The sequence below is a fragment of the Stomoxys calcitrans genome, chromosome 4 (genome assembly GCF_963082655.1).
Source record: "Stomoxys calcitrans chromosome 4, idStoCalc2.1, whole genome shotgun sequence".
NCBI lineage: Eukaryota > Metazoa > Arthropoda > Insecta > Diptera > Muscidae > Stomoxys > Stomoxys calcitrans.
The window spans coordinates 101,130,213-101,151,359 of record NC_081555.1 but is presented as its reverse complement, the minus strand read 5'-3'; the positions used below and the strand labels follow the sequence as shown (position 1 = coordinate 101,151,359).

The following is a 21,147-nucleotide window of genomic DNA, read 5'->3' as shown; positions in this document are numbered from 1 at the left end:
AGGAGTTACAAACGGAATGACTAGATGACTTACTAACGGAATGACTAGAGTAGTATACCCCCTTCCTATGGTGGTGTGAATAAAAATTACATTCTATAGACTACTAAAATGTATCGGATTCAGCTAAAATTTTCACTACCACTTGACATTTAATAGTCATATGCCTCTCTTTCAAAAAATGCCATTCTCTCTCGCTCTCTCTCTCCCCCCCCCCACTCTCCCCTCTCTCTCTTCAGAATGTCAGAATCTGCATAATATGAATTGTTGTTGCGATCGCGTTGATTTGTCAAATGTCTCACTAACACAATTACAGTTTGCATTCACGGTTATAGGGTCTGTGATACAGTTTACTTACTGCAGTAGTAACTTTTAAATTTAACAAAATATTCTTTTCGGAAATAAATTGTGCACATCTCCGCGAAAATACCTTTCGATTGATATGAATTTTGTTTCAATTAAATGTATGATGTTTAAATATTTATTTTTTTTTATACGAAGATTTTAAACCTTATTTATCCACAAAAATAGTTTGCCCCTTCACTAAAAAAAGACAGCCTCACAGACAACTTTAATTCATTGCCTATTTTCAAATAGTTACCCACAAATAGGCCAAAAGAGCGACAGACACCAAAGAGTAACCAATAAAGACGTAGACAACACGTATTAGCAAAATATTAGTCACGTTTGCAGTTCGTGACCAGGAAAAATCTCTCCCGCACACGAACATATAGAAAAACAGATTATTCTTGCCACAACATAACCTACGGTGGTGATACAGTGGTGGCAACTTTTTGCAACAAATATATTCCGATTTAAGTGCTAACATCTCCCTTACCCCAAAAACACCACCCAAAATCAAGAGTGGCCCGATCGGCACAAAATTGGTATCAAACGACAGGTATTTGAGAGCATAATTCGAATATGGTATTCAAATATTGGTCCAAACACCCAGTGGGCCGCTCCAACCCCAAAACTGCCCCAAATGGATATATTGGACGATGATGTCAATGTGGGACTCAAATAAAAAGTATTGGGGAGTGGACTACGAATATGGCATAAAGTAGACATATGAGCCGACCATGGCTATATGGTACTGAAATGAAATATATTTGGAAGAACATGACGAATCTGATACCCGATTTTTGGGCCAAGTGTTTGGAAGTATACCCTACATCCCCAAAACTGAACTTATTTTCAAACTAGAACAATGTCGGACTCAAATCAAAGCTAATTGGGATAAAAAAAATGTGCTGTCTATTTTCAGGGCAAAGTGTCGGGGTGGCCACCCCAGCCCCAGAACACCAACAAAATTCCAAGCAATTGTCTATGAATTAAAACTTCCAGTCAAGTTTTCTAAAAATAAGCAATATCAACAAAATTTTGTGTATTAGAAATAATTTCGACTAAATTAATTTTAAGAAAACAATATTTAACGAAATTTTTAATAAATAAAACATTTTGACAGCAGTTTCTTCAAATAAAAAATGTTTATGAATTACTCCAAAACGAAACATACCATCAACAGTGTATTAACAAAAAAAAAAAAAAAGATTAAATAGAGGAAGCCATAAAGGACACTTGGTGTTGTAGGCTTAAGAAGAAGCGCATAAAAGCTAAGCAATCTGTGCTCGTTGTCGTTGAGATCGCAGATTCCTTCTTGACCGCTTAAATAGTATGGAAATACAATTTATATAAATGCGTACTAAGTTCGGCCGGATCGAATCTTGGAAACCCACCACCATGGATTCTGCTAAAAATTTATACAAAATAAATTTAGTTGTTGGTTTAACCAGCTTAAACCAATGTGTTTTTATTCCTTGCTTCTATTTCCAAACAAAACAACAAAAACACTTTAAAGAGTCTCAAAATTTGTGGTGTGTTAAAGGTATCAAGGGGCGGGCTGCAATGATCGCGATTTCGGACTTTGCCAGAGGCCTCGACAGACTGCTATGCCACCAAAAAAGATTATATGCTTCCAAAATAAAAACTGCGTGTCACATCATTCAGTTATAAAAACTATAAAAATGAGTTGCAGTAATTTTGAACTGCATGCCTTTGTGGTGAATACTCTACCAATCTCAAATCATAAACATAATCATTTTATAATAAAAACTGTAGTTATTTTAATTTAATTTAAATTATATGGTATTATATTACTAATGCCAACTCACAGCTTCTACAGCCGTCATCACAAAATTACAAAATAAAAGCTAAATATGCCATAATACGAAATTAGTTTTAAATACAACTAAATTCATTAGCTAAAAGCATCAATATTAACAAATAGCAAACGTAGACGATTATTTATAGGCTCAAATACACAATACCGAATAATTTTGATTAATATTTTGCCTAAGCGAAGGATGTAGACAAATGTGTCCCATGGAGCGTATGATGTATATGAACTAAAATAAAATCAATTATACGCACTGCTGGTTTCATATGCCATTCGTCAAAAGCATTTTTTATACCCACCACCGACGGATGGTGGTATATTCATTTTGTCATTCCGTTTGCAACACATCGAAATATCCATTTCCGACCCTATAAAGTATATATATTCTTGATCAGCGTAAAAATCGAAGACGATCTAGACACGTCCGTCCGTCTGTCTGTTGAAATCACGCTACAGTCTTTAAAAATAGAGATATTGAGCTGAAACTTTGCACAGATTCTTTTTTTGTCCATAAGCAGGTTAAGTTCGAAGATGGGCTATATCGGAGTATATCTTGATATAGCCCCCATATAGACCGATCCTCCGATTTAGGGTCTTAGGCCCATAAAAGCTACATTTATTACCCGATTTTGCTGAAATTTGGGACAGTGAGTTGTGTTAGGCCCTTCGACATCATTCGTTAATTTGGCTCATATCGGTTCAGATTTGGATATAGCTGCCATATAGACCGATCCTCCGATTTAGGGTCTTAGGCCCATAAAAGCCACATTTATTATACGATTTTGCTGAAATTCGGGATAGTGAGTTGTGTTAAGCCCTTCGACATCCTCCGTCAATTTGGCCCAGATCGGTCCAGATTTGAATATAGCTGCCATATGGACTTATCCTCCGATTTAGGGTCTTAGGCCCATAAAAGCTACATTTATTACCCGATTTTGCTGAAATTTGGGACAGTGAGTTGTGTTAGGCCCTTCGACATCATTCGTTAATTTGGCTCATATCGGTTCAGATTTGGATATAGCTTCCATATAGACCGATCCTCCGATTTAGGGTCTTAGGCCCATAAAAGCCACATTTATTATCCGATTTTGCTGAAATTCGGGACAGTGAGTTGTGTTAGGCCCTTCGACATCCTTCGTTAATTTGGCTCATATCGGTTCAGATTTGGATATAGCTGCCATATAGACCTATCCTCTGATTTAGGGTCTTAGGCCCATAAAAGCCACATTTATTATCCGATTTTGCTGAAATTTGGAACAGTGAGTTGTGTTAGACCCTTCGACATCCTCCGTCAATATGGCTCATATCGGTCCAGATTTGGATATAGCTGCCATATAGACCGATCTCTCGATTTAGGGTCTTAGGCCCATAAAAGCCACATTTATTATCCGATTTTGCTGAAATTCGGGACAGTGAGTTGTCTTAGGACCTTCGACATCTTCCGTCAATATGGCTCAGATCGGTTCAGATTTGGATATAGCTGCCATATAGACCGATCCTCCGATTTAGGGTCTTAGACCCATAAAAGCCACATTTATTATCCGATTTTTCTGAAATTCGGGACAGTGAGTTGTGTTAGGCCCTTCGACATCCTCCGTCAATATGGCTCAGATCGGTTCAGATTTGGATATAGCTGCCATATAGACCGATCTCTCGGTTATAGGTTTTGGAGCCATAAAAAGCGCATTTATTGTCCGATGTTGCTGAAATTTGGGACAAAGAGTTAAGTTAAGCCCCTCCACATATTTCTGCAATTTGGTCTAGATCGATCAAGATTTGCATATAGCTGCCATAAAAACCGATCTCTCGATTTGAAGTCTTGGCCCCATAAAAGGCGCATTTTTAATCCGATTGCACTGAAATTTGACACACTGACTTATGTTATGCTTTTCGACATCCATGTCATATATAGTTCAGATCGGTTTATTTTTAGATATAACCACTAAAAAGACCAATATTTTGTTATCTACAATTGAACAATAACTTTTACTTATTAGTACCTGGCCAAAATCGGAACATATATTGATATAACTGCTATGGGGCATAAGGAATGAATTTTGCACCGGATTTTGAGGAAAGGTGGTTCACATATATATCCGAGGTGGTGGGTATCCAAAGTTCGGCCCGGCCGAACTTAACGCCTTTTTACTTGATCTGGGACCCCGTAAAGTATATATCTTCTGAATCGTCTGGACATTCTGATTCGATCAGTCTGTCCGTCCGCCTGTCGAAATCACAATGGCGGTTCAACGCGTAAAGCTAGCCACTTAAAATTTTGCACAGATAATTAATATTGATGTAGGTCGTGTGGGATTGCAAATGGGCCATATCGCTTCAGATTTAGATATAGCTCCCATATAAAATGATCTCCCGATTTAACTCCTTGATCCCCTGGAAGCTTCAATTTTTGTCCAACTTGGCTGAAATTTTGTACATAGTGTTCTGTTATGACTGCCAACAAATGTGCCTAGTACGGTTCAAATCTGTTAAGAGCCTCATATAGCTCCCATATAAACCGATCTCCCGATTTGACTTCTTGAGCCCCTGGAAGCCTAAATTTTCATCCGATTTGGCTGAAATTTTGCAAATATTGTTTCGCTGTGACTTCTAACAACTGTGCAAAGTACCGTCCAAATCGGTATATAACCCGATATAGCTCCCATATAAACTGATCTCTCGATTTGACTTCTTCAGCCCCTGGAAGCCGCAATTTTTGCCCGATCTGACTGATATTTTGGACATAGTGTTCTGTTATGGCTTCCAATAACTGTGCCAAGTACGGTCCAAATCGGTCTATAACCAGATATAGCTCCCATTTTTTAACAGAATCCATAGTGATGGGTTGCCAAGCTTCGGCCGGTCCTAACTTAGCACGCTCTTACTTCTTTGTCATATTTCCCAATTTAACTTTACCTATAGAATTTGCTTTTATTTTAGATCTCCTATTTTCCGCAATAAAAATAAATTATGTTTAAATTTCTTATATTTCCTCTTTTAAGGATATCACAGCAATTGGAAAATATCATCATTCATTGGTTCATGCAGGATTATGTGGATAAATTATGAAATTATAAAGTCAAGAATATCCATGGAACAATTAAGTCACGAATGACAGTTTCGGTGACAAAAAAAAACTACTACAACGCCCCAGGACACTGCCATACACCAAATGTTAAAATGTGATTGTAGCAGCTTCATGTCTGTCTTATCAGGCAAACAAACAACAACTACGACAAAAAACATTAAACCAAGGAGAAAGGAAAATTTAATGACAATGAATGCTGGTTTCTGCCTCGGAACACAACTGTAAACTTGAAGCCAAAATGTAATGGGCAGGAAAGTGTGTTAAAAAAATAGGTGTTGTAGGTGGTAAAAGTTGGCTGTCTATCTTTCTCTCGGTTTATCTTCGTCACCATCAACGATATTGTGGGGTAGTTAGGTAAACACTACTTTGTTATTCACTGGCTGGCTTAATTTTCATACAATATTGTGTTGTTTATCTATCCCATTGTTTCTTAGTTGCAGCATAGGCGAAGAATACAAGCAAAAATGAATTTTAAATTGAAAGAAAAAAACCGTAAAAATTTCGGTTAAGATACAATTTTCAAATTTCATTTCCATAGAAAATTTTGTCAGAATTTTATTTCTATAGAAAATTTTATCAAAATTTTATTTCCATAGAAAATTTTGTCAAAATTTTATTTCCATAGAAAATTTTGTCAAAATTTTATTTCCATAGAAAATTTTGTCAAAATTTCATTTCCATAGAAAATTTTGTCAAAATTTCATTTCCATAGAACATTTTGTCAAAATTTCATTTCCATAGGAAAATTTTGTCAATATTTTATTTCCATAGAAAATTTTGGCAAAATTTTATTTCTATAGAAAATTTTGTCAAAATTTTATTTCTATAAAAAAATTTTGTCAAAATTTTATTTCCATAGAAAATTTTGTCAAAATTTTATTTCCATAGAAAATTTTGTCAAAATTTTATTTCCATAGAAAATTTTGTCAAAATTTCATTTCCATAGAAAATTTTGTCAAAATTTCATTTCCATAGAAAATTTTGTCAAAAATTCATTTCCATAGGAAAATTTTGTCAATATTTTATTTCCATAGAAAATTTTGGCAAAATTTTACTTCTATAGAAAATTTTGTCAAAATTTTATTTCTATAGAAAATTTTGTCAAAATTTTATTTCCATAGAAAATTTTGTCAAAATTTTATTTCCATAGAAAATTTTGTCAAAATTTTATTTCCATAAAAAATTTTGTCAAAATTTTATTTTTATAGAAAATTTTGTCAAAATTTTATTTCTATAGAAAATTTTGTCAAAATTTTATTTCCATAGAAATTTTTTCAAAATTTTATTTCTAGAAAATATTATCAACATTTTATTGCTGTAGCAAATTCTGTTCCCAAGAAAATTTTATCACAATTAAATTTTCTAGCAAATAATATTAAAATTTTATTTTTATAGCAATATTTTCAAAATTTTTTTTGTAAAAAAAATTTTGTCAAAAATTTATTTTCAAGAAAATTTTGTCAAAATTGTTGCTTCTATAGTAAACTAATCGAACCGGGTCCGCTCCGCTGCGCCGTCTTTAACTCTCTAATATCTTTTTAGGGTAGCGCCTGCGTTCGAATCCTGGCGAGAACATCGCACAAAATTTAAAGCGTTGGTTATCCCCTCTTAATACTGGCGACATTTGCGTGGTACCATGCCATGCATGGTCATGAAAGAAATTCTCCCCAAAGAGGTGTGGCACTGCGGCATGCCTTTCAAAATCGGCTATAAAAAGGTCCCTTATCATTGAGTTTAAACTTAAACCGGAAAGCACTCATTGATGTGTGAGAAGTTTGCCTCTGTTCGGTTCCTGGGCAAATGTTCACTCTTCTTCCAAATGCCTTTCTTTACGGTTTAGGGAGTATTTCGGAGGCGGGATGGCCACCCAGACTTGACTCTTAAAGTAAATTTAAGATTCGTGCTCTACTTTCAAAAACATTTTATATGAGCCCCATAATGGGATGATCGGTAAATAAGTTCTGATTGAGGGTAGGGTGGACCCCCGGGTCTTTGTTCCGAAAATGAGTATCAATATCCCGAAAATCGATCAAATTCAACCTTAAATAGCTCTTATATAATTGGGAGGTATTTTGAGGTGGGGCGGCTCCCTTAACACATGGCTCTTCAATTATATATCATATCAGTTTTTTCCCTCAACCACCTTTTGTTTGAGCTCTTTATTGTCGTGATTGGTCTACATATACATTTTGAGAGTTTTGGGCGGCCCTCGAGGCACCCGACCGCAACAATAGAAACCATGTTTTGTTTTTGGCGACTGTGAGAGTGCTAAAAAATCTCGAACGAATCGCATTGCCAATCTCCGAGATCTGGTGTTTTTGAAAATTAGGGTAATGAGAAGTGTTTTTATGGAAGGGACATTTCGACTCAAATATGGATATCAAATACGTGCTTCACTCCCAAATCCCTTTAATTTTAGCCCCATATTGCCATGGTCGGTAAATATAAACCGTTTCCAGGGTCTTTTGGGGCTTGGGCGACACTTTGCCCCGAAAATAGATATCAAATTCATTATTTACTCCCAAATACCGTTGATTTGGGTATAAAATTGGAGCCAAGTTCGTTTTTTACTCTCAAATACCTTTAATTTCAGTTCCATATTCTCATAATGGGTCAATTAACATATTTGACTTATTTTTAGGAGGCAAAGCGCCATCTAGACTTGAACGCAAATGTTAATGTCTCATTTAATACCAAGAACCATTTGAGTCCCTTATAGCCATGGTCGGCTTCATATGCCCATTTTGGGGCATTTATGCCATATTTGTGATCTACTGCCGAATACTTTTCATTTGAGTCCCATATTGACATGAACGTCGAACAAATCAGTTTAGAGGAGATTTTGGGTTGGGACGGGCCGCTTGGACCCGAATTTTAATAAGATATTCATTTTCTAGTCTCCAATATCTTTCATTTGATACTATTGGGTTGTCCAAAAAGTAATTGCGGATTTTTTAAAAGAAAGTAAATGCATTTTTAATAAAACTTTGAATGAACTTTAATCAAATATACTTTTTTTACACTTTTTTTCCAAAGCAAGCTAAAAGTAACAGCTGATAACTGACAGAAGAAAGAATGCAATTACAGAGTCACAAGCTGTGAAAAAATTTGCCAACGCCGACTATATGAAAAATCCGCAATTACTTTTTGGGCAACCCAATAGTATTGTGGCTATGGCACACTTATGACTTTGGGTGGCGTTTTTGTGGTAAGGGGAGGATCCGCCCCTATCCGATATCCAAAATTTATATAGCCTATTTTTCTTTCCAGATAAACCTACACAATCTGTGAACATTTAAGAAAATCGGTTCAGCCGTTTTTGATTCTACGGAACAAACAAAACAAACCGAGTCCCATATAGTCATGATAGGTCATACGCCCATTTGGTCATTTTTGGGTATTGGAGTGATCCCCTATACTTCGATCTGATTTTGTAAGCCAGATTCACTATCTAGTCCCAATATCTTTCATTTGAGCCCCATATTGACATGTGGTCATAAGGTCTGTTTGGGGGAGTTTTGAGGTTGGGGCGGTCCGATGGGTACTTTGACCCATCGGACCGCCCTATTCGTAGTGTACTCTTCAATACCCTATTCGTAGTGTACTCTTCAATACCTTTCATTTGATACCCATATTGTTCCGATCGGTTCACTTTTGATTTTGGGTGGTGTTTTTGGGGTAACGGGGGAGGGTCCGCCCCCTTCCGATATCAACAAATTATAAAGCATTTTGCTCCATCTTGACCATATTCGTAATATTCTCCCTAGTACCTTTCATTTGAGTCCCATATAGTCATTGTCGTCCAATAAACCTAAATTGATTTTGGGGTGGTGTTGGGGATTGGCCTTCTTTATACACCATTCCGTGCAATATAGACCCATCTCGCCTGCGCCTGGCGCTAGTGGCCCCTACGTGGAGTGCATGGGGATAGCAGTCAGGTCCGGTACTGCCGAGATAGAGCCATACAATGTGTACACACCGCCGGTTAGTAGCTGTGTCCAATTAATGACCAAGCCAAGAACCCCGACATAAAAGGGTTACTATCTGGTCATAATCGCCTGGTTCTAGGGGACTTTAATGCGCATCACACTTCATGGCATTCTCCCCTAGGTAACGACCAGCTTGGCATGGCTTTGGCTGAGCAGATTGAAGGCTCTACGTTTTGCACGGTGAATGAAGGTGACCCCACTAGGATTACGAGGAGATGCAGCAGCTCGTCCCCTGATCTCTTCTCCTGGCAAGCCGTCATCTCTTTGGGGTCAAACCTACGCATAATTCTCACCATCGATCGACCACCCGACTTCATAACATCTTAGCGCCGGACGTTTATCAATCAGAAGGAGGCCGATTGGGCTGGCTTCAAAGCGTAAACCAATCGCCGCTTCATTGAACTGCCACCGCCTTCGGATGTGCTAGTTGCCGAGAGCAAATTCCAAGACATCATTAACGTAGCAGCCACTCGTTTTATATCAATCGAGGCATCCCGAGAGTGACAGGGCAAGGAGGAGATCCATTCGCCGTATCCGTGGTCTCCGAGCCGATGGACAGCCATCACAATTTACCGTGAACGAAGTCACTAATGTCATCCAAGGCGTTGGGCCCTGACGGAATCTCTACATTGATGTTGAAGAAACTGGATTTACCTGGAGTTGATTACCTTACAACTGTCCTTAGCCTGTATTTGAACACTCTTATAGTTCCCGATGTCTGGAAAATGTCCAGAGCGATCCGCTAATGAAGCCTTGAAAGGACCCGAGGGAGTCGTACAGACCGATCTCCCTTCTTTCACCAGTGGCAAAGACGCTTGAGGTATTACTCCTCCCGAACCTCGAAGAAGAATTTCCATTCGCCGAGCATCAACATGGATTTCGGAGATTGCATAGCACAACAACTGATTTGCATGCCATCACCACACACATTCGCCGTGGCTTCAATCAGCCAAGGTCCTCAAGTCACTTGCCGGCAGCACTTGGGGTGCAGACAAAAAAACCTTGTTGACCACGTACAAAGCAATTGGTCGGTCTGTGGTATGTTATTCAGCGCCGGTGTGGTCAGCTTTGTGACACGCAGTGGAATAATATTCAGTTCTGCCAGAATGCCGTCCTCCAACTGCGACGGGCTGTCTCCTCAGTTCTCATGTGGACCATCTCCATCAGGAAACAAAGATCCTACCATTGCGAAGACATAACTACATGCTGTCTAAGCAATACCTTTTGGGCTGTTATCGCAGGGACCACCCAAACCATCATCTTGTGGATAGATATCCACCGCCCAGAAGCCTTAAGGTAGATCTACATGATCTAGAACGTGAGGTTCCTAGAGGTTCAGAGCTTCAAGAGATAACCTCTAGATCCAGCGGCATATCAAGCGGGTCTAAACAACATTCATGCAGACACGGTAGAAGATGCGGTAAATGGCTACCGGGTGATTGTTGTCCTTGAAGAATGACCGCCTCCCATTGCACCCGAAGAAATTGACCTCCCCCGGCAAACCAGAGTAGTTCTGGCTCTAATACGTTCCGGCAGATACAGCGGCCTCAACTCCTACAGAGCAAGAATTGATGCCGCCGTGCAAGATGAATGTCCCGATTATAACCAGGGACCACAACATACACGGTACCTGTTTAACTGCCCAGCCAGACCCACTCGACTCAGACCCAGATCCCTGTGGAAGCACCCCATCTTAGACGCAGAGTTCCTGGATCTTGACACTCAACAGAATCAAGCAGACGAAAGATAGAACACAACAAACTGCTACAACAACAAATTGTCTAAATGGGGCCATAATTGAGTCAACTTTGAGTATCATTCCCTTAAAAATACTATCCGTTGGCAAATTTCTCAAACCAAAGTCCTACTAAGATCCAGACATCTTAGTGGGCGTTAAATCAAAAATGTTTCGTATCGTACTATGAGCAAAAAAAGTTAGTGAAACAAATCGGAGTGAGCCTGGCACCGTTTAAATGATTTTCTCTCCCTTTCATTCCGATAGCAACTAATCATCAAAATTCACGCTTCATGCTAAGAAATGATAACTGCTCGGTTATCTGTCTCACGGCGAATCCAAGTTACAAACATCACTCTGGGTATGGTTATATGACAATCCGCCTCAGAGTTTCTCAAAGAAACCATCAAATTATGGTTTTACTCGGTTTCTCCGAAACGATATCGAAGTTTTCTCGAATTTCGATCGGTACATAAGTTAGTCACACAAACGTCATACGTTGTAGAGTGCCGTACTGGCGCAATTCAAGTCTGAGCCGCCGACAAAGAGCTATAAAGGTTATAAGCCACAGGCTATGAGCCACACATTAGTAGCCGATTGGTAGTTATGCCCAGGTTGTAAGCCTAACATCGGTCGCCTGTTGTCCAGCGATATTCGCTTGGTAATAGAAAACTTTGATGCATATCACGAGTTATTGCCTCCTCTTCTAGTTAACAAACAGTGGGATGAAGCTTTGGCAGAACAAAATTAATTGCTCCACATTTCGAATGATTTCACCAATTCGCCAAAAATCGTCATTGCTTGACCTGGTCTGGTAAATGAACCGTCATGCCATTGGAATCGGACCACCTACACATTGGGATCTCACCAACTCCACATAATCCTATCCATTGACCGACCACCTGACTTTATAACCTCTAAAAGTCTGACTTTTATCAATCAGAAAAAAGCCGATAGGGATGGTTTCAGAGATTACTCCAATCGGCTCTTACTCAGATGGCGCCTTACTCAAATGTGCATTAAGCGTTAAGCCAACCAGCTGGTCGAATAACTCAGTTGGGTCCCAATTTCCCGGCACAGGCAGTCGAACATACAACCGAGGGTAATGTGATTCGTCGCTCTTATCATAGTGATCCTAGAATTAGGAAACTGAATTTTGGAATCAATAGGGTGGTCGAAGAACATTCGCTTAATTTAAGACTAAAACAATGGACGCCTTTTATCTCATGTGATGTTGATGGAATCTATGAGCTGTAGATGAGTTATCACAATTTGCCGTGAACGAAGTCAGTGGACGTCTTTCGGCGACAAATTGTTCAATACCTTGGACTCAGACCAGATTTTTAGACTGATGCTCAGAAATATCGAAGTACCGGTAGTCGAGTGCATGACTAAGGCGCTTAATCCAGTTCTGGACACTCTGATAGTTTTTCCATTGGCTGAAAATGGGTTTCAAATAAATGAAAACCGCACAGACCGGCCACCCTTCTCTTGAAAGTAGCTCAAACGATTGATGCAAGTATTGCAAATTGAAAAGCACAACGACTAGTTTTCCACGCCATTAACGCACTTATAAGCCCAGGTCTCAACAAGGTCAAATGATGCCATAGGTTATTCCTTACATCTCTTGACCTATGTAGAATGACTTTCGAGACGTCCTACAGCCAAGTGCATGATTTTAGTATCGCAGCTTCTGGGGTCCAGTTTGAAGAAATTTGCTATGGGTTAACCGTCTTCCCTACCGATATAGCTGCTTATGTAGTGCCACATTTGTATGGCTTTAAAAGTCCTCCCCATCCCCATCTTGACCTATTGTAGAATGGCTTTCGAGACGTCCTACATCCAAGTGCACGATTTTACGATCCCGGCTTCAAGGGTCCACTTTGAAGATATTTGCTATGGATTAACCGTCTTCCTTTCCAATATATCTGCTTATGTAGTGTCACATTTGTATGACATTAAAAGTCTTCCCCACATGGCGATGCAATACATCCCAATATGAAGAGTATAAAAAAAGTTGTGCACAAGAAAATTGGTCGTTCAGGGATAAACTAAGTGGGCTTGCGCGTTAAGTGACACGCGTTGGCATAAATTCCAGAGCTGGCAGAATGATGCTTTCGGTGTAAGGTGACTGTTTACGTAGTTCTCATCGGGTCTAACTACATCAGCAGAAAGAGCGCAATTTTATTGTTAAGGCAGTATCTACTGAGCTGCTATCGCATTCGCCATTCTTATCACCCTCTTATGGATATGCAGTTCGATCTTTATTGTTCTATTTAAAGCAAGAGCTTCAAATACACATTTGCCCATGAACATTCCATTAAGAAACAGTGCTGAACAACGAGCCGTATAGTGACGCCAAACTGCAAATTTTGCCCAATTAGTGCTGTCCGATTCAAGTTTAAGCTCAATGATAAGGGACCTCCTTTTTTTAGCCGAGTCCGAACGGTGTGCCGCACCGTTCGTAGCGTAGTAACTCACAAATGTTTCCAGCATTACGAGGGGAAAACCACCGCTGAAAATTTTTTCTGATGGTCTCGCCAGGATTCGAACCCAGCATTAATAAGGGGAAAAACACCGCTGAATATTTGTCTCATGTTAACAACAGGATTTGATCCCAGGCGTTCGAAGTCATAGGCGGAAATGTTAACCTCTGCGCTCCGTTGGCCATCCAACACAAGACACTGTTATAAAAACCACAAAAACATAAGAAACTCTTTTTAGCATATTCCCTAACCCACATAAATATTTTCAGCAAAAGTTCTCATCTCTACCTTAAAGCTTAAATTGCTTTAAACCACCCTCGTATTTGCCAAGTACTTTTTGGTTGAGTGGGGGCTACAACAGCAGCATAACGCCGCATATAGTATAGGTGTTTGGAAAACAACATTTAGAACATGTCCACCTATATTTTAGCACTACATACATAGTAAGTTTGTTTTAACGATTTAGTACAAGTTTTCGCAATCAATATGTAAACAATATGTGTACTGCTGTTAACAACCCCTATTTCCTGTTTAACTTTGTGTAAAAAGATGTAATAAAAGAGTGGCCATATTTTCCTTAGCCACTTGAGCCAGTTCTCCAAGCTGTTTTTAAAGTCATTTCGCTAGCTACAATTCTTGAAAAATCTTATATTTATTATTTGCTGAGGCAAAGTTATTTGAAAATGTTTAGAAAATTACATTTTAACTGAAATTGAGTTGTGTTGCCATCAATAGGGGCAACACTGTCCCTGTGTGGTGTTGCCGTAACGTCTAAACCCCTACCATAGCGGTCATGCGCGTTCAAATTCTAGCAAACATATATTAGATTTTCTTTAGCACATCCTCAATAGTTGTGCTAATTGTGTTGAAAACAATTTTCTCTTCCCATTTCGTTGCTTTAAATTTAGAATAAAAACCATTTCAACGGATTTATTTGTAAATGCCTACACAGCGATAGAGGAATATGGCATCATTGTTTTCACATTTTTGTTCATCCACTTTTTGTGTATTTGACGGCCAGCCAATCATATGCGTTTGAGTGTGTGCGTGTGTGTGGTGGCAAAGAAGGAAGATAGAAAAAAACCAACGACGAACGAATGAAGAAGAAGCTCAGAAGTATTTCTCAGTTTTTTTCGTTGGAGTACTAATAAAATATCGATTGATTCTGTGTGGGGATTGTGTGAAAAAACAAATTAAAAACTATCAGAAACCTTTCGCAAGGACTGACAAAAACGCTGGAGATTGTGGAAACGCACACCTTGCGTCATCTTTAACAGAAAAAAAATAATTAAAAGAGACGGGATAGAAAATCCCATATTACGAGTAAATACACAATGCCAATGTAAAATAAGAGGAGAAAATAAAAATATCCGTCGCCGTCGTCGTTGTCGCTGTCGCTGTTAAGGAAAAGGTAAAGGAAAAATAACAATAAAATGAGTTCCCGTCACAACTTCTATACCGTGGAAGTGGGCGATACCAATTTTACAATACTCAATCGGTATCAGAATCTGAGGCCCATCGGCTCCGGAGCTCAAGGTATTGTCTGTGCTGCCTACGATACTATAACCGAACAAAATGTTGCCATTAAAAAGTTGTCTCGTCCATTCCAAAATGTAACACATACCAAACGAGCTTATCGGGAGTTTAAGCTTATGAAATTAGTGAATCATAAGAATATCATTGGATTACTCAATGCATTTACGCCCCAACGCAGCTTGGAGGAGTTCCAAGATGTCTATCTGGTCATGGAGCTCATGGATGCAAATCTATGTCAGGTCATCCAAATGGATTTGGATCACGACCGCATGTCCTATTTGCTCTACCAAATGTTGTGCGGCATCAAGCACTTGCATTCGGCCGGCATTATACACAGAGATTTAAAGCCATCTAATATTGTTGTGAAGGCAGATTGTACATTGAAAATATTGGATTTCGGTTTGGCAAGAACTGCTGGCACAACATTCATGATGACACCGTATGTTGTCACGCGATACTATCGTGCACCTGAAGTCATTCTGGGTATGGGTTACAAGGAAAATGTCGATATATGGTCTGTGGGCTGTATCATGGGCGAGATGATAAGAGGCGGTGTGCTATTCCCTGGTACCGATCACATTGATCAATGGAATAAAATCATTGAGCAGCTGGGTACGCCCTCCACAAATTTTATGCAACGCTTGCAGCCAACTGTCCGCAACTATGTTGAGAATAGGCCACGATATTCGGGCTACTCGTTCGATCGCCTATTCCCGGATGTATTGTTTCCTAGCGACAATAATGAACAGAGCCGGCGAAAGGCTGCCGAGGCAAGAGATTTGTTAAGCAAGATGCTGGTCATTGACCCGGAACAGCGTATATCCGTGGAGAAGGCATTATTACATAGTTACATTCACGTTTGGTATGACAATGAGGAAGTTAATGCTCCGGCCCCCGAGCCCTACGATCATAGCGTAGACGAGCGGGAGCACAATGTTGAGCAATGGAAGGAACTGATTTATGAGGAAGTCATGGATTACGAGGCCCATACAAGTAATAACACCAATGCTGGTTCCAATAACACTCGGTAGAAATATTAATAACAACAACAACAACAACAAAATAATAATACAATATCTCATTCAATTTAATTCAAACAAAGCTTTTAATATACGATAATGTATATAAAATATTAAATAACTAATAAACAAAATATCATCGTAACCCGAAGTAAGGTACGTGATTTAGTAAAACCCCCCAAAAAAGAAACAAAAAACACACACAAAAAGCAGCTCGCATTTTTATTTCGGCACTTGTTTTGTTGGGGTCAGTGATGGACAGACAGACAGGCAGGCAGGCAGGCGGTGGTGGCGCGTTGAAGGCGTTTGCAGTGGTGATGGTGAAGACGTGGTGGTGTCGGTGATAAGTCCTGCAAAGGACTTGAGATAGTAACAGGAAGCAATATCTGTTTTTCTTTTTTAATTAAAGTAAATAAAAACTTTTGGCAATGCAAACTTAAACATAAACCTTTAAATAAAAGTTTTCTTTTTTTCAACACAGGGGAAAGGACAAATATCGTCATGTGGCAAAGGCATCTATCTGCCTGCATTTCTCTACCAAAAAAAAATTGTCGTTTAATTTCAAGGATTTTTCCTTCTTAACTACCAACACCTTGGGAATATGATGATGATGGTGTTCATAAAAAATGCGTGCAAATTGTGCGTGTATACAACATTACATGCTCCACAATGTACAGTGTTTGAAGGGGGAGGGAGCGTGGGGGGGGAGAAGGGGACAAGCTAAAGCACAACAGCACAATGTTGTTTGGTAATGTTCTTTTCAAAACAAATGTTGTATACTATAACACCACCACCGCTGCCACCACCACAATCTTAGCCCCATTAATTTCTCACCCCTGCAGCTGCAGTGGGTTGTTACATGAACAAACCGACCGTTTAGAAAAGCTCGTTAAGTATTCTTTTTTTAGAATAAAATACTTGAAGCCAACCTTATGTTTTGGTCTAAGAATAGCTAACTTCCCCCTTAATGGTTATAGATACCTAAAAATACCAACCTGATTCTTAACTTGGATAGTCTCCCTGGGTTGGGAAGGTGCATTATACAATAGTAACGTACACAATTTACAGCATCCATCACTCTGTTGTTGTGTTACGAAATGTTATATAATCTAAATATGAAGTAGCCTTTACCATCACACCACTGTAAAGTCAACCGGCATGCAATGCACATGTATGTATGTATGTGTATTGAGAGTGATGAGAGAAAGTATCTGTGTAGCCTAATGCCAAAATTGCCATTTTATATAATTCAACTCAGATTCGACATTGCTAAATGGTCAGAACTTATTGATGTTAGGAAGCGTTACAAACAGGGGTCTTCAATAAGGCAATACCCACAAGAGCACACAAGACTGGGACATCTAGAAGGTCAAGTAAAGAAAAATAGAAAGGTGAATTAATATGCCCGTTTAGAATTCTCCACCTCCATGGAAGAAATATCAATATCTAATCAGGAAAGACTTGTAATACTTCGCGATTCACATCTCCGAGCCTTTGGAGGGCCATAACGATTTTTCGTGGGCGAGGTTTCGATTGTCGTCCCCAGCGACAAATAGTTCGAGGGATTTGCCAAAGACGCAATTTTCCCTCTGGTACTGAATGTACCGTGAGTGAAGTTCATTTCCAAGGACCCCCAATATGTTTCTGAGCACTCTCTATAATTTCTGATGTCTTTGGCATGGGGAGTGTAATACGGCTGTGAAAGCTTGGGAGGCTTGAGCGAGGAGAAATCGTACAGACCGAATTTTCTTTTTTCAACAGTAGACGAAGCACTACTCTTCCCGGACCTCTTTGGAGAATTTCTCTTCGAGAGGCAACCGTAGGAGAATAGTTACACGCATCAAAATACAACGGCTGCGTTGGCTAGGTCATGTTGCCAGAATGGATGAAGAAGCTCCAGCAAAGAAGTCTATTAAAGGCAAACACGGTGGAACACGCAAACCGGGAAGACCAAAAGCCCGATGGAAAGATCAAGTGGTGGGAGACACCTCAAAATTTGGTGTCAGATATTTTAGAATAAGCGCAGAAGATCGAGGCGCATGGAACGTTATTTTACGTTCGGCTAGTGGAACAAATATTCTCTCATAGCCAATAAAAGTAAAAGTAAGAGGCAACAGTAGCGCAGAGGTTAGCATGTCCTGCTATGACGCTGAACGCCTGGGTTCGCATCCTGGCGAGAACATCATCAAAAATTTTTTCAGCGCTGGTTATGCCCTTCTAATGCTGGCGACATTTGTGAGGTATTTTGCCATGCAAAAACTTCTCCCCAAAGAGGTGTTGCTCTGCGGCACGCCGTTCAGTCTTAGCTATAAAAACAAGGCTCCTTATCATTGAGCCGGACAGCACTCATTGTGGAATGTTCATGGGCAAATTTCCAATTTTCATATCAGGTTACTAAAAGTTTTGGACCATACTAGGCAGTTATTGGAAGCCAAAACAAAACAGTTCATGCAAATTTTCGGCCAAATCGTATAATAATTGCGCCCTCTAGCGGCTCAAGAAGCCAAGATCTGAGATCGGTTTATATGGGAGCTTTTTCAGGTTATTAAGCGATTTGAACCATCCTTGGCACAGTTGTTGGAAGTCATAATAAAACGCCTTATCCAAAAATTTAGACAAATCGGATAAGAATTGCCCCTCTAGAGGCTCAAGAAGTCAACTTGTGCCGGACAGCACTCATTGATATGTGGGAAGGTTGCCCTGTTCCTTGTTCCTTGAATGTCCATGGGCAAATTTCCAATTTTCATACAAATTTCACGGTGGTTATCACCTCCTAATGCTGGCGACATTTTTGAAACAAGTAAAAGCGTGCTAAGTTCGGCAGGGACGAATCTTGGAAACCCACTACATGGATTCTGTTAAAGATGTATACAAAATCAATCAAAATCAATCCAGCAAAAATTAAAGTTTCTAGGAACCGGACAAAGATAATCGAGACCGGTTTATATGGGAGCTATAATAGGTTATAGACGGATTTGGACCGTATTTGGCGCAGTTGTTGGAAGTCATAATAGAACACTATGTGCAAAATTTAAGCAAAATCGGACAAAAATTGCGGCTTGTAGGGGCTCAAGCAGTCAAATCGGGAGATTGGTTTATAGGAGAGCTATATCAGGTTATACATTGTTTTTGGCCGTACTTGGCGCAGTTGTTGGAAGTCATAACAAAACAATACATGCAAAATGTCAGCAAAATCTGACAAAAATTGCGGCTTGTAAGGGTTCAAGAAGTCAAATCGGAAGATCGCTTTTTATGGGAGCTATATCAGGGTATGGACCGTACTTGGCACAGTTATTAAAAGTCATTGAAATTTCAGACAAATCGGAAACAAAATTGCGGCTTTCAAGGGGCTCAAGAAGTCAAATCGGGAGATCGGTTTAAATAGGAGATATATCATGTTCTTGACCGATTTGGACCGTAATTGGTCCAAAAATTTCAGCCAAATCTGAAAAAAATTGCGGCCTCCAAGGGACTCAAGAAGTCAAATCGGGAGATCGGTTTATATGGGAGCTATATCCAAATATGAAACGATATGGCCCTTTTGCTATCACCAACGACCTACATCAGTATTAAGTATTTGTGTAAAGTGTCAAGCGGATAGCTTTGAGCGTTCGACCACTACCGTGATTTCGACAGGCGGACGGATGGACATGGCTAGATCGACTCAGGATGTCGAGACGATCAAGAATGTATACACTTTATGGGGTCCTGGATCAAACGGAATGACTAGATTAGTATACCTCCATCCTATGATGGTGGGTATAAAAATGGCATGGCAGCCATGCAAAAACTTCTCCCCATAGCCGGTCGGCTATGAAAAGGAGCCCGTCATCATTGAGCTTAAACTTGTATCGGACAGCTCTAATTGATATGTGAGAAGTTTGCCCCTGTTCCTAAATGGAATGTTCATGGGCAAATTTGCATTTGCTGGGCATCGACATGGATTTCGGTGCTTCGTTGATGGTCTTGGCGTTTTTTTTTTGTTGCAGGGGATTTGTGGGTATACGCCACCGAATCTTCGGTTACATTGTTCGCTATGTTGAAAGCGAAATTACATCGGCAAATGGATGTGAAAACCGATGGCGTAACGATTGCGACCACCAACTGTTCCAAAATGCTTGGTGTTACATTTAACGTCTTTTTAGATTTAGATTTATTTATCCAAACGTATAATCGAAGCCAATTGGCTTATGATGATCGATATGACAAGGTGAGTTATAGCGCGCTTTTAACTTACCAATGGCAATAACGTTCCTGTGGCAATCGGTCCTATGGACCGAAACGAGTTTGCTCACCTATGGAGCTTGACGAGGATCGCTACCTCCTCACACAAATATGTGGTTACTACAACAACAAGAGATGGGTTGGAGCTCTGAGCTCCGATTTGTGTTGTATTCACCGTCATCACGAGCAGCTCAGCTGAGAGCTACCGGTCCACAGGTTGAGGAAAGTGAAATACTTCATACAGATAAGCTGCAACTGCAGTCGCGAAGAATCAGCGGAGTCACAGTGAGTGACCGGCCGGCACTGGCTCTTGCTTAAATATTATTGGTGCCATAAAATAACCAAGTTCCCGAGGCTATAGGTCCCAGGGACAGGAACATACTTGCTCAACTATAGAAGATTGACGAGAGTCACTACCTCCAAAGGCAAATATGTATATGGTTACTGCAACAAGGTATGTGCCCGGTTTCATAACATTCAACTTATTTAGTATCGCGAGAGTGTTACGCCGAGAAAGAGAGCCATTCATTGCAAACGTGGTTTTCGAGCGGATGGACAACCATCAAGATCATGCCATGAAATCTCTACACTGTTGCTTAAAAATCTGAATGTACCAGGAGACGAGATCTAAGAATTTCAAGTCACCATATTTTTTTCGTTAGTTTTGTACTCTCTCATTTGAACTAACGGTAATAAAACAAAGACCTACAATCCCTCTATATAAACTACTCCCCATTACCTTTTGAGTAACAATACGGCATTAGTCTGCCTTCACATGACTTTGAAACATTTTCCGGCTTTAAGTTGCGGTTATGGGCAAACTCCTTCCAATTCAGGAGTGCGACCTTTTAACAAATTCAGTATCGCTTACGATTTCCACAATACCACATGACATGC

The 21,147-nt window shown here is 39.7% G+C and overlaps 2 protein-coding genes across 2 annotated transcripts in view; one reads left to right on the top strand and one right to left on the bottom strand.

Annotated features, from left to right (window-relative positions):
• The window catches only part of LOC106092857 (uncharacterized), a 187,428-nt gene that overhangs the window by 161,518 nt on the left and 4,763 nt on the right, over positions 1-21,147 (bottom strand). The gene's annotated exons all lie outside the window — the stretch shown is intronic.
• On the top strand, positions 14,329-16,473 carry LOC106092856 (stress-activated protein kinase JNK). The gene has a single exon (XM_013259787.2). It carries the CDS (start codon positions 14,905-14,907, stop codon positions 16,036-16,038), a length of 1,134 nt encoding a protein of 377 aa, XP_013115241.1. The 5' UTR covers positions 14,329-14,904; the 3' UTR covers positions 16,039-16,473.

Bases quoted from the DNA above. Each gene is read 5' to 3' on its own strand.
- LOC106092856 (XM_013259787.2), top strand. From the start codon at position 14,905: ATGAGTTCCCGTCACAACTTCTATACCGTGGAAGTGGGCGATACCAAT.